The following is a 14,856-nucleotide window of genomic DNA, read 5'->3' on the forward strand; positions in this document are numbered from 1 at the left end:
AATATCACTTAGCAGTGTTGTAGTCTATTAGTGGAAACTGAACATGGTCTGTTGGCTTCCTGCACACTGATGTCTCCTCATGTAATCAAAGTAACAGCTGTTTTAATCTTGTCAACGGTATTCCTGACCCAGGCTCTACCTGAAAAATACACGCTGCGAGCGGTAATCCCGAGCCTGGGTGAGGGCAACCGTCGAGCAGGTTGCAGATCAGAGGACAGCGGCACTTTATGCTCAAGTCCTCAGGATCCGGAGAATGCCCCATATGGAGGAGATGGGTCTTAAATCTGTCAGATATCTCACATTTTCACTGCCTTCTGTAAGTCTCCTCCATGTCCTCCGGAGCTCTCGATCCCTTGGGTGAGATCGGCGTTGGTTGCATGACCACCATGGGGTAGAGCACCACTCGGAGGACAGGAGGAAGAGTGAGGGTACGTTTCCACTTGTGCATTGCATTTTTGATGCGAAAATCGCATCAACGAATCCACATGCGGGTGCGGATTCGTTCGTGTTTACATGCGGATTTTCACGCGGAATCGGTCGCGGTTTGCACTATGCGATATTAACCATGTTAATGTCGGCAAGCATTGACATGGGTTTTCACGCGGAAACGCAATGAAAACCGCAAGACTAACATGCTTGCGGTTTTCCTATTACATTAGCGGCGATTCGTGTGCGGGTGTGCGGCATGCTAATTCTAACGGCTCTGCCGTGCAGTTTTTTTCTGCACAGCAGACCGCACAGAATTCCTGACAAGTGGAAACAGCCCCATCCACTTGTATTGCTTATGCGAATTTGCGTTAGTGGAAACGGGCCCTTATAGGACTGGATCCTGGGGAGGTGAGTAATAAGCAGAGGCTGACTCAAGTGATGAAGGGAGGGGGGCTCTGGCATCTTGACCATAAAATCCAGAATTAATCAGAATGCCAAAGGAAGTCATCACTTTGTGAACCAAATTACAGGAATTTTCAGTTCAAAGTTAAGTTATTTTCACATCATGAAGCGCAGATGGCCCATCGGAATGAAACATACGATCGCACACCATCTGCGTCTCTACACGCTGCTGATCCCATTTGTTACAGTGAATGGGTCAGCGCTGCGCTTGTGGGCAGGGCGCATGCAGCAGTACGCAAGCGCATCATAGAGCATCGTACTGCTGCGCAGCGCCTATGATGTAAATGGCTGTCTATGCCCTTCTGTCATTCTTGCATGACACATACCTTACGCTCTTCCAAATGCGCACGGAAGCGCGTCATGATGTGAACAAGGCCTTATTTTCCCATTTGTTACAAGAGGCCATTGTGAGGAAGCTGTCACAAGCAAATACAGTATATAAGCTGAAATGGCATTCCACCAGCTGTAAATTATGCTTTTATAGGCAAATAGGGCACATGGTGGAAAGTTTACTCTTTTTCTTTTAAGTTTGCCGATAAATGGCAGCATCCTGATCCAAAACTTGCTACTTTAATTGATGGCTAACAGTGCAACTCTGCTGCTGCTACAATGTTATGGTGTTCTGGCATTTAGTGCTGCCGCACATGCTCTGTACGTACTTTGTGGTCTAAGAATGGAAGACATGCACACTAGGGACATTTTCTACCACTTTGTGCTGCTCTTTACTCAAGAGGTCTGCGCATGCGTATTAACGATGATTTGAAATTTACATTTGAAGCTTTCAACAACCATGCCTCCTACAGACCCCAGATTTGGAAGGGGATAGGTAGATAGGGCGAAGTACCTCAGTTGCACTTCTGTACCAAATTGCACATCCATGCTCCACTGATTCTTCAGAAGTGATATACAAACCTATCACAGGAACGTAGACTGATAAAACAGGAGGGCTCTGTGGTGGATAATGCAAGTAATCCAGTTTTATCCTTCTATAGAGGCACTTTTCCCTCAAGTCACGAAGCCTGCTGTTTGGTGTGTCCCACAGCAGTGTTCTCCACAGGCCTAATTAGCTGGGCGAGCCGCCCGGGTGTTTTAAAACCCCGCCCGCCAAAAGTCAGTGCTATAAACTTTAAACTGCAGGCGGTAACACTCCATAGCCTGCTAGCCATCAGCCCCATCCAGCTCTCCCACAAAGCTGACACTGTACACTGCAGGAGTGCTCCCTCTGCCTGTGTGACCTCACGCTTCCTGGTGATAATGTGATTGGCTGTGCATGTTGGAGGGGGCGGGACCATGTAATAGGCAGCACATTCAGACGCACACAACAGAAGTCGGCTGAATGCACATGCCGGCATACTAGTGCTGGGGAGAGAGCCTGAAGCTACTGGCAGACTTTTCTCACCCAGTGAATTCAGACAGTGTTTCCTCTGTCCTTGGCTGGCTGCATAAATGGCAGCCGCCAGTCCCATCCCTTCAGGTAGCTCCGAGGCTGACTCAGACTCACACGTAACCAGGCAGTGAGTGCACGAGTTCTGCCGCCCTGCCCCGTTTCCCGGCTGCTTGTCTCTTCTGATGCCGGGAGAACTCTGCACGTGAACTGCGATGATCGCCCTTCCACTGGTATGAGATCTCTGCTAATGTGTTGTAACCAGCAGGAGCACTTTTAATCTGATAAAGTGCAGAGTATACAATGCAGAATCTCCAAAGGACTTGTGAGAATGTAAGGAGCTTTTAATTTCAAGCTTGGGGACCTGATAAAACAAACAATGATTGCAGTCAGCTGCAATTTAGATAAAATGACTTGCTGGGGATGGAGGCTGCTGCTGAATGCTGTCTGTCTCAACCCCCATAATATTATTTAGTATAGAGCCATCTTCCAGTGTACAGAGTATATTGTCTTGTCACATAACTGCCCCTCAGAGGGGCTCACACTCTAATCCCTACCATAGTCATGTCTATGTATGTAATGGTATGGTGTAGTGTAGTGTGTATGTATGACTAGGGCAAATTTAGGGGGACGCCAATCATCTGTATGTTTTGGGATGTGGGAGGAAACGCACACAGACATGGGGAGAACATGCAAACACCTGCAGATTGTGCCCTAGCTGGGATTTGAACCAATGACCCAGGTCTGCAAGGCAAGAGTGCTATTCACTACACCACTGTGCTGCCCATATGCAACCATGCTGCCCAAACACTTCCTTAGTTTAAAGGACAACTGAAGTCAGAGTGATATGGAGGCTGTCATTTATTTCCTTTTAAGCAATACCAGTTGCCTGGCTATCCTGCTGATCCCTTGTCGCTAATACTTTTAGGCATAGCCCCTAAACAAGCATGCAGCAGATCAGGCGTTTTTGACATTGTCAGATCTGACAAGATTAGCTGCATGCTGGTTTCTGGTGTGATTCAGACACTACTGCAGCCAAATAGATCAGCAGGACTGACAGGCAACTAGTATTATTTAAAAGGAAATAAATGTTTCAGCCTCTATATTCTTCTTACTTCAGTCGTCCTTTAATCACTCCAAATGCAATAATCACCCCAGTATGAAATGAAACTATTACACCCATATTCAGTGTTCTTCCCAGGCTCTTTAAGACGGGTGCTTCACCCGGCTAATTTTGATTAGCACCCAACTGTCATCGGCTTGCCTCCTCATCCTATGCTGTAAGCAGAGTCCTGGTCCTGCATTCCCCCCTCGGTTTCTTTTTCGTGCCACCCGGCTGGAAAAAAATCCTGGGGAGAACACTGCACAGGGTCTCTAAACCCAGGATCCTACACTTGGTTGGAGCGCAGTCATACTTCGGAACTTGAACTATCACAGGTACGAGCTAGGGGTATGCAATTTGGTATGGAAGCATCTCTAGGGCTCCCCTGCTTACCCTATCAATTTGGAGTCAATAGGAATCATGGAAGCAGAGATCCTATAGCTCAAATTTATCAGCTTGAGGATGCATCTTTACTGTGACACCGAAGCCCCACCATAGTGGAAATTTCAGCTTCAGGGAACATTCAAACATACCCTTGGGAACTCCTACAATGCCCCTTCCTCCCACACAGGACCAGCACAAGCTGAGGAAAATTTACTGCGCAAATCACACTGAGAATGTATGTGATGATGCTCAGTGATGTAGGCAGCAAAGCTGTCATTATAACTAACCTAGCTTACCCTTCATCAGGTGTACAATTACATTAGGCAATAAAACATTTAAATGCACAGAACACACCTAAGAAGTAAAGTTACACACTGAACACTAAATGCATTAACCCTTAATTGTACATAAAGTCAGTTATGTTAAAAAGGTCACTCCTGTGAATAAAATAAATACTCAATTCTCTCATTTCCTGGGTGTGGTTTGAGTATTTACATTTTTCATTGTCCAATGTATTTGTATACCTGATGAAGGTCTAGTTAGGTCTGTAATGCTGGGCACACACGATGTGTTTTTTCGATTGATTTTTAGTCCGATCAATATTTGATTTTCAGATCGATTTCCGATTCGATACCCTTATCTTTTCTTATCTATTTTCATTCATTTCTATGAGAAATCGGTCAGAAAAACGATCGAAAATAAGATCGGACAAGTTGGAAATTATCTATTGAACCATCTGACACAAAATTGTATAGTGTGTACCAAGCATTACAAGTAGTGTGCTCCTACCTATAAATGCAACATTTGCCACGTTGATAAGCCCCTTGTTCATTTATATTTTCATGAGCCTCATAGGAGATGTGGTGAGCCCTTCAAAGCAAGGCACCAGCTTATCAGGACAGTGCTTCCTGGCATGGATTACAAATAGGAAAAAGAGGCTACAATTTGCAAAAGCTCACCAAAATTGGACAGTTGAAGACTGGAAAAATGTTGCCTGGTCTGATGAGTCTTGATAAGAGTCAGAATTTGTTGTAAACAGAATGAGAACATGGATCCATCATGCCTTGTTACCACTGTACAGGCTGGTGGTGGTGGTGGTGTAATGGTGTGGGAGAGGTTTTCTTGGCACACTTTAGGCCCCTTAGTGCCAATTGGGCATCGTTGAAATGCCACGGGCTACCTGAACATTATGTCTGACCATGTCCTTCCCTTCATGACCCACAAGGGAAGGACATGGTCAGACATAATGGCTACTACCAGCATGATTGCTACTACCAGCAGGATAATGCACCATGTCACAAAGCTCAAATCATTTCAAATTGGTTTCTTGAACATGACAATGGTGTTCACTGTACAAAAATGTCCCCCCCAGTCACCAGATCTCAACCCAATGGAGCATCTCTGGGATGTGATGGAACGGGAGCTTCGGCCCTGGATGTGCATCCCACAAATCTCCATCAACTGCAAGATGCTATCCTAACAATATGGGCCAACATTTCTAAAAAATGCTTTCAGCACCTTGTTTAATCAATGCCACATAGAATTAAGGCAGTTCTGAAGGCGAAAGGGGGTCAAACACTGTATTAGTATGGTGTTCCTAATAATCCTTTAGGTGAGTGTATATATGATGCCACACAATAGAAAAATTATGATACCAACAGAGCTCAATTTTTTTATGGTTTTAACATAATTGAATTATTGTTGTCATATTTTGACTGATTTCTTGGAATAAATATTATTGTACATGTTTTCTCAAATTACCCTGGCGTGGTGCTGTTTTTATTAGGGGTTTTCTCTCTTTTTTCCAGTATGTCCGATCTGCTTCCCATTGAGAAAGTGATTAATTCCGTGCAGTACTGATCTCAAAATAAATCCTTTCCTTGATCGGAAGCAGGTCATACATGCTGAAAGCTATCAAACGATGGGAAATTTCCAATTGACCTGACAGGAAAATTGCATGGTGTGTAGCAGGCATTCGACCTAGTATCTTTCATGGTGTGTAGCAGGCATTAGTCCTAGTCTTTCCCATTACACTAAGATCAGTGTCGCAGCAGATAACTTAATCAGGCATCACTATATCAGAGTGTGAGAGTGTGAGTGTGTGTGTGTAGATCTGAGCCTAAATGGCTATGGGATAGAAGCTGTCTGCATGAAAAGTGGGGTCACTTAAACTCAGGTTGGTGAGCAGAGGTGAGGTGGAGGGGGAAGAGTTATGTCAGTTGGGGACGGGGGAGAAACTGGTTAGAAAATGAAATTGTGGTACAAGGGTATATATCAAATAGGGTATTTACTTTTTTGTTGTTTCAAAGTAAAAGCTTAGACTGACATATTTCAGCTTTCATCAAATCTAATTTCCTGTTGGTAAGAGATGTACATACACCAAAGAGGAGCTGTCAGCCATACTATCTCAGGAAAAACAACACACACATAAGTAGACAAATACTTGCTCTACTTACATAACATATGTATTGCACTGTCCACGTTTTGATTTTAGTGATTTTTCTATAGTAAAAAAAAAAAAAAAAAAAAAAAACATCCTTCTTAGGATTATCCATTTTAACTGTGTCCATCTTGAAGCAAATCCTGATGTCATTTCCTCCCTTACTCTCCTCTGCCTGATTGTATATGCACTGCCCGCCCTCCTACAAGTCTTCAGGCACTCCCACCCAGCTCTGCAATAGAAAGTGCATTGTCTCAGCATGACAAATATTGACCAGAGAGGATCATAGGTGTGGGAGGGGAAACGGGGGGGGGGGGGGGAGGCTTCAGACAATCAGGCGGCATTAGGGCTGGTTCACACTGGCTTCTGCCGAGCTTTTGCCAGCATTTAGACGCTAGCTTTTGGGAAGCGTTCAAGGCTAGCAGTTCTGGTCTGCTATTGTTTCCTGGCGTTTACCGCCTCAGAAAGCAACATGTTGCTTTCGAGACTAGACGCAATGCCGGGATCTACCTCAAGGCTTTCATGAAAGCCTGCAAAAGCCAGCTCTAAACACTCCCATTCACTTGAATGGGACGGTGGTAGATCCCCAAAAACACCACAAAAACGCCCGTGTGAACCAGCCCCAAGTCAAGTCTGAGAGCAAGTAAGTAAAGCAAAAAGAGACAACCCAGCATACCCTGCAACTACCTTTGTGCAGCAATGTAGCAAATAAGGGTCAGGTAATGATCATTTATCGACAAGAAAAGTAATAGTGATTTTAACTTTTGGATTAGGTGGTTAGCATCTAGTAGTAAATAGTATTGACTGCCCAGATATATTAATTATTCATTAAATTAGGGGGGTATATTTATACTAAAGCTCCAAGTATAAATCATAAAAAAGTCATAATACTGGAGTATTGCTAGATAGTCTGTACATTTTTAATAAGCTGTCTTTCTTCTGTACCAGACCAAACTGAAAAACGGATTGCATCTGCAAATGAGCTTTGAGCAAAGATCTTGCATAAACAACCTGCATGCATGAAGCAGAGGGAATGATGCAATAAAAGAACATGTGGAATAGGCAGGTAGCAGAATTCAGCATAACTCAAATCATAACTGGACACTCCCTGCACCTCCTGCAGTGGTGGGGAGGGAAGGGGTGTTAATGGCTTCAAACTACCTGCAAAAGCTGTTGTGTATTGGTGCTTCAGTGGCTATCTTTAAATCTGTTCCCAAAGTTCCCACACACCTCAAGAATAAAATTTTGGTATATTTTTAAATCTTATAGTAACTGATATTTACACTTGGTGGTATTACAGATGTGATGTTAAATAAAACTACTAAACATTCTACTATTACTGAAAAATTATGAGACTTCAGAAAATTCATGAACAAACTGTTCCGGTATTTAATCATTTGCTTTCTGAATAAACCTATGCCGTAGCGTCTTATGAAGCAGTGGCAGCCAAGCCGAGGAACTAGACACCAGGGCATCATGCACTCTGGGCACATCTGACACTCCTCACTTTGCACGGATCTTGCACTGGCCACGTTTACTTAATACCAGGGTAAGGTCATGTATTTATTAACTCCCTCATCTTTACATCTACCACTTTTACATGTTATTACATATTGGAATATTGAATTGATTACAGGTTTATTGTACAACCCTGTATTTGATTATTAGAGACAATCATTAAAGTGGATCCGAGATGAACTTTTACTCATTCCATAATTGTGTTCCTTTCCTATAGTTTATAGAGCATTCCTCAAGCCAAATACTTTTTTGTTTTTGTTTTAATACTCTAATTCCCTATAAACTAAACAAGCCACGCCCCCACAGGTTTTCAGAGAGCCAAGGCACTTTCAGACAGTAGCAAGGGCTCATGGGAGCTCAGTCTGGGCAGGAGGAGGGGGAGGTATTACAAGCCAGAGATTTCAGAGGCAGAGGGGAGGAGGAAGGAGGAGGGAGAATTAGGTTTTTTTGCTCAAGATGCAGATAAGCCTGCCTCTGTGTAATGTTTACAAACAACATGGCTGCTGTCCTTGTATCACAGGAAGAAATAATCATATTCTATTAAAGAGTAACTGTCAGGCTGCAAAAGCTAATTTAAACCTCTATTCTCCTGTGTTAAACAGTTTAGAAAGAAGCCAAAAAGGCAATACTGAAGTTAAAAATCTCTCTTACTTTGATGTTTGCTGAACAGCAAGCCTCTATATTCCCAAGCTCCTAAGGAAGCCAGCAGGCCGCATAACAGATACTGCAAAGCATTCTGGGGCTGCTTCTTCTCCCCACTGCACTCCCTTGGTCCTCCCCTTCATTTCCCTATCCTGCCCTAAGGCTGCTTTCACAGTGAGAAGTTACAGGCTCATGTTACAGCAGCTTGTATCTTGCAGCCCAGCTCACAACACTGAAAAATCAATGTGCTGTTCACAGGGCACATGGTCCGTTAGAGTATACTGCATGAGTCAGATATTGTTCCTAGCCACATGGCTAATTGATATTCACTGAACAGTAGTGTTGTCCGGATCATGAACCATTAGGATCTTTGATCCAGGGCTGTGGAGTCGGTCCAAAAATCCACCGACTCCGACTCCTCAGTTTAGGATTCCACCGACTCCGACTCCTCTAATTTGCATATTACAATTTTGTTGATTAAAAGTATGTAACATGAAATTCGTCTCTTAACTGCCAACGCTTAGGAATTTTACAAGACAACTGAAGTGAGAAGGATGTGGAGGCTGCCATATTTATTCCCTTTAGACTAAAACTAGTCCTTGGTAAGAGTACTTGTAATAGGTACAGACCGGAACAAAGAACATCTATCAGGCCCTAGGCAATGTAAGTGTGGGTACATGTAAGAATGATGTGCAGGTACTCTGCAGGGGAATGAGGAGATTCTTCCTCTATTACACATTCTTCATGCACAATCTGAACAGCGTTTATGGGTGATAGACAACACCTCTGTGTTCAATGTGCACAGCATTCTCAGTGGATTCCCTGCAGCTCTGTGGGGAGTGCATATGTAGAGTATAGTACTACTGTGTAACAAAGTAAACTTGAGACAGATGAAATTACAGTTTTATACATACCTGGGGCTTCCTCCAGCCGCCTTCAGGATAATCAGTCCCTCGTCCTCCTCCACCACCTGGATCTTCTGCTATGAGTCCAGGTACTTGAGCCAGTCGGGCGTACTGCGCATGCACACACTCCGGCGCCGGGAGCGTACTACACCTGCACAGCACTATTGCGCAGGTGCAGAATGTTCCTGGCTGTGGGAGCGGCATGCGGACGGACAGCGCTGACTGGCTGAATTACCAGGACTCATAGCAGAAGATCCGGGTGGTGGAGGAGGACAGCGAGGGACTGAAGGATGCCCCAGGTATGTATAAAACTTTACTTTTCATCCGTCTCAGGTGCCCTTTAATTTGTAGTCACCAAACCAAATTTTAACAACATATCAAATTATTTGATTTCATCAGAAAAGGGAGTGCATACATTTGCATAAATCAGCATCAGTGCAAAATTATTTCCATCTCATTGACCATCTCTATTAGTGACACAGCTACACATCAGGCTTTATTCTTACAGCATAGATGTTATTTAGTATATACAAGGGATTCCTGTGTACACATCATATATACAGTTACAATCAGATATGTATATCTGACCTTAAAAATACGGGGACTGCTTTATTGAAGCAGCACAAGTAACTAATTTTGATTGGTTTATTTCATTTTTGTGGACTAAGCACAGCTATTACTGTATATATACTGTATATGTACACATTATTTTTAATGACTATTATCTGAGAAATAGAACATTTTATCATATTTTCTATTTTAATTACAGTTACAAATTCATTAGGAGTCGGAGTCGGTGCATTTTTTCCCCGACTCCAGGCACCCAAAATTGCCCGACTCCACGACTCCGACTCCACAGCCCTGCTTTGATCCTGATCTTTTTTGTGAGTCGAATCATCAGGATGCAGGGTAAGGGAGGAAATTACATCACAATTGGCTTCATACAAGACAGACAAACATGGAACCTGCCATGAGCTATCAGGAGCATCATTCTCTGCAAATACTATATAAAAATTCTATGAAATCCAAACGTGGAAAGTGAAATGCTTATGTAATGTAAGTACAGCCAGTATTTATCTACTGATATATGTGTTTTTTTTCTCTGAGACCCTATACCTAACAGCTCCTCTTTAAAGCTTTTTTCAGCTAGATTTGCTGTGTAAACTATCTAAACTTTAGATAAGATATATAGACAAGTTACTTGTTATAGTTAGTTTTTCATCTCGGATCCGCTTTAACTTATATTTATACAGTAAGACTTGATTTGAATTGTCATCATTGCAAAAAGTGTAATTAATGATTTATTTCTTGGAGCATTTTCTGATGCACTTAGAGAAGTATATATATTTATTCTTGTTTATACCGAGAGCACTTTGATTTGGTAATTATTGCAAAAAAGTGCTACTGATTATGAGCTAGTTTTATAATTTATAGGACACCTGAAGAGAGAGATATGGATGCTGCTATATTTATTTCCATTCAGGTCAGTTTTAAACCTAGAAAGAGTGTTGCGGTGAGATGCTCCGCCTCCCTTGCATCAGAACACCAAAAACGACATTCATATGACCCTGCGGCAGAATGTGCCGACAGGGTCATATGCATAACACCGACCCCTCGCCACCCAGTGACGTTCTCCCTACTGGACAGGCAGTACGTCACTGGGATTCCTCGTCGGATTTGTGTTCTGCCCCACCAACGTATTTAAAATTTGTGTCACCCATAGCCTTCCATCACCACAGAAGTCCGACGGTAACGTACTGTCGAGTTAGCGTTGGGTCAACGGCGATTTTGAAATTTGGGACGTTAGTGTCCCAGGTCCCATACACTTTCTTTGCTGTTGTGTCACCCTGCGTGTAGAAAGGGTAACACCACAAAAAAGGAGGCCCCTGGTGACCATTAAATTCGTCTTCCCCTTAGTTTTTCAGTTTATGGAGACCAGAATTATTGAAGGCTGAGCAGTTGGCTGCCATCCTGTTGATCTTTCATTAGTAGTGTCTGAATCACACACTAAAACAAGCATGCTGCAAATCCAGTCAGAGACAGCTGATTTGCATGCTTGTTCAGGGTCTATGGCTAAAAGTTTAAGGGTACGTACAGACATACGATAACGATCGTTCGTTCTGAACGACGAACGATGTTAAAGGAGGTATCGGCCGATGATCGTTTGAAGAAAGGCTACTTTGAACATCGTTCGTGTACGAACGATCTTGGAACGAGCGTTGCGTGCGCAAAATGATTTATAAACTGATTTCAAACACAAGTGTCAAAAAGAACTGTTTGAGCATGTGCAAAGCTTTGAGAACGAACGATCAACGACCGATCGTTGTACAGACATTACTTTTTGAACGATGGTCGTTGGAAAAGATCTGGCAGAATGGATCGTTCTTTACCAACGACATATCTCGTTGGTCGGTCGTTTTAACGATCGTTCGTGCACTTTTTACGAACGATCGTCGGGCAATGCCGTCGGTAACGATCGTTTTAAACGACTATAGTCGCATGTCTGTACGCACCATTAGAGGCAGAGGATCAGCAGGACTGACAGGCAACTTGTTTTGTTTGAGGCTCCTTTTACACCTTTTTTTGCTTTGCACACACGGGGTAATGCAAATAAAGTGTATGGGGCCTAACATACTAACCGCGTCACTGTTAGTCCTGACAGTTTGCTGTCTGTTAACTATGTTGCATTATGAGAAAAAACGGCTTTTTCTAACTGCCATGCAAGCATTATAGCTCTCTGTGCATAGAAAGTCTCAGTAAACAATCATTCCGTACAGATCACCAGGCAGAACTAAAGATGTTGTCACCTGTGATAAATTTCAAAATGTAAATCAGGGAGAGGAAAGATTTTACAATGGGCAACCAATGACTAAATCTGTAAATGAATATTGTTAAAAATAAGCAATTGTATTCATCATCAGGGGCAAACCCAGGAATTTCAAGGAGGGGGGGGGATTTGTGGAAGGTCTCCCTTAGACACGCACAAACAGTATAATAATATGGTAGGCTATCATGCTTGGTACACACAATGCAATTTCCCGTCCGTAGCATAGGATCTGACGATTATGTCCGATCTGCTCCCGATTGACAACGGGATCGATCAGGTGCAGTTTGGATACAGATAATAATGAAGACAGCTGACATTGGTAATGAAAGGGAACGTGAAGCATGCATACAGCAGGGCACAGGGCTGTGCTCATACTTGGCTCCGTGCTCTGTTAAATTCCCCAGAGCTGCTCCATGCTCTGTACACACACTGCTGCTACATCCAAAGTCAACTGTAGCAGGGAAAGGAGGCAGTATTGTGAGCTGCAGGATGCCTGCAGATTGTCTGGTGTCTCAATTTGTGCTTGTCCCCAGACACTGCCCTGGTCTAAGGGGAGTTCTGGGCAGCTGTAATCCCCCCTGAACTTACCTACGATTGTTATTTGCAGTACAGTTCCTCTTTAAGCTTAGTTCATAATGAAAAAACGCAATTGCTAATCACTTAGCAATTGCGATTTTGCAATGATTTTCAAAAATATTTTTAAAGGATTGCATTTTTGCACATTTATTAAAGGAAACCTAAAGTAATAGAAAATGCCAGTTTAACTTACCTGGGTCTTCTACCGGCCTCCTGCAGCCACCCTGTGCCCGCACGCCGAGACAAACCGATCATCCGGTCCCTCGCAGTTAGCCACTTTAGTTACTGGCAACTCAGCGAGTCGAAACCCGCCATGCGCATTCTGCACATGCACAGACTGCTCCCGGCGACATGATCGCAATCAAAGACATGCGCGGCCAGGGATGTGCAGACACAGTGGTCATTTACTCTCTGAGTCGCCGGAAACAGGCCACTGCGGGGGACAGGAGGATCAGTTTGTCACGGTGCGGTCACAGGGCAGCTGCAGGGGGCCGGGAAAAGCACCAGGGAAGTTAAAGTGGCTTTTTTTTCAATTACTTTAGGTTTCCTTTAAAGCAGAACTGTAGAGTGAAAATAAAACACATTGTTTCACTTACCTGGGGCTTCCCCAAGCCCCCAGCAGCCGTCCTGTCCCACTTCTCAATGAGCCTCTGTTCTCCCGCCGCCAGCTACTTTCGGTTTCGCCGCCGGGCCACTGCGCCTGCGGCTCTGGCCACGCGTATCCTTTCTTTGCGTTCCTCGCTATTGCAGAGGGGAACGCAAAGAAAGTATACGCTTGGCAGAGCTGCGCTGGCATCGACTTACAAGTCGAGGTACAGGACGGAGAACGGAGGCTTGGGCAGGACCGCCGCGGGACAGGACAGCTGCTGGGGGCTTTGGGAAGCCCCAGGTAAGTGAAACAATGTGTTTATTATCACTCTACAGTTCCGCTTTAAGCAGAAGCGCTCTAATGCCTGGTACACACCCTGCAATTTCCCATCAGATAGACGGGTCAAATAGATTATTTCCAACAGATCTAATCTGATTTCTGATTGTTTTTCTGCTCGATTTACTGATCACAAAATCAATTGGAAATCAGATCAGGCCTGTAAGCAAACCGACCCATCTGACGGGAAATTGCATGGTGTATACCAGGCATAACTGGTATGTGCAGCAAAATTTCGATTTTCTTAAAATCGATGCGCTGCTGTGAAGACGCGTTCATAGCATGACACTGCACTAGCGCTTTGCCACTTGACAAGCACAGTGCAATCTCCCCTAGTGTGAATCAGCCACAGATAAGAAGTGACAGTCTCATGACAGTAGTGCAGAAGATGACTAGCAGAAGAAAACATTAAGTGCGAGCTGAAAATGGTAATTAAATCAGACTTGTTTAGCTGCTCGGCAAAACTTAGATCATGACTACTAGAGCATGTCAGCCAGTAAGCTCCACCAGGAGATGTGGCCATACAGGAAAGGATGCCAGACAAGTGGCACACATTCCCCTAGGCCCCTGTGGTGGCAAATAACCCCCACGTTATAGAGCTGCAAGGCCGGATAGGTGTAGCAGCGCTCAGCTGTCCCCGGCAGTCAGTAGAACATGTCAGCACCCTCCCTGTCCTTCTCTCACCCGCTTTATTATTACTGGGCTTCTTCTTTTTCTTCCGCTTCTTCTTTGCTGCCGCGTTCTCCCCGGCGACTGCCACCTCATCTTCCTCCAGCTCTCCGTTCACGTAGCGTTCCTCTTCCTCCACACCCACCCCGGGACATCCCCGAAGCACCTCTACGCTCGCCATCTTACCAGAGAGAGAGGGACGGCGAGCGCCGCGACTCTGCACTTGTGTGCAGCTGGGGGAGGGAGAGGAGCCCGGTGCATGCCGGGATGCCGGAGGACTCTGCGCAATAGCTACAAGCTACTTCTTGACGTCGATATTCTTTACGTAATGTGTTCTGTGCTTGTTCTTCCCTGCTGAGTATAGGAAAGAAACGTTTATAGTAAATATGATAAAATATATAAATAGTAAAGATGAATTGTAAATAGATATAAAGAAAGCAGAACAATTGAGGCCAAAGTGAATCCAGAAAATGTATAGTATGGGATTAAGTTACAAAGTACCTGAGCACTGTGTTTCTTTTATTTATTTATTTTAATAAAAAGGTAGGTATTGGTATTTAATGTGCTTCTTTGAAGCAGTATTTGCTAAGTAC

The 14,856-nt window shown here is 44.0% G+C and overlaps 1 protein-coding gene across 1 annotated transcript in view; it reads right to left on the bottom strand.

Moving 5' to 3' along the window:
* The window catches only part of METAP2 (methionyl aminopeptidase 2), a 29,200-nt gene extending 14,695 nt beyond the window's left edge, over positions 1-14,505 (bottom strand). Inside the window, exon 1 of the mRNA XM_068276792.1 lies at positions 14,279-14,505. Within this exon, the coding sequence (XP_068132893.1) occupies positions 14,279-14,444 (166 nt within the window). The 5' untranslated portion in view covers positions 14,445-14,505. The remainder of the gene's footprint in view (positions 1-14,278) is intronic.
* Positions 14,506-14,856: the final 351 nt, after the last annotated feature.

Source organism: Hyperolius riggenbachi, chromosome 3 (genome assembly GCF_040937935.1).
Source record: "Hyperolius riggenbachi isolate aHypRig1 chromosome 3, aHypRig1.pri, whole genome shotgun sequence".
Taxonomy (NCBI): domain Eukaryota; kingdom Metazoa; phylum Chordata; class Amphibia; order Anura; family Hyperoliidae; genus Hyperolius; species Hyperolius riggenbachi.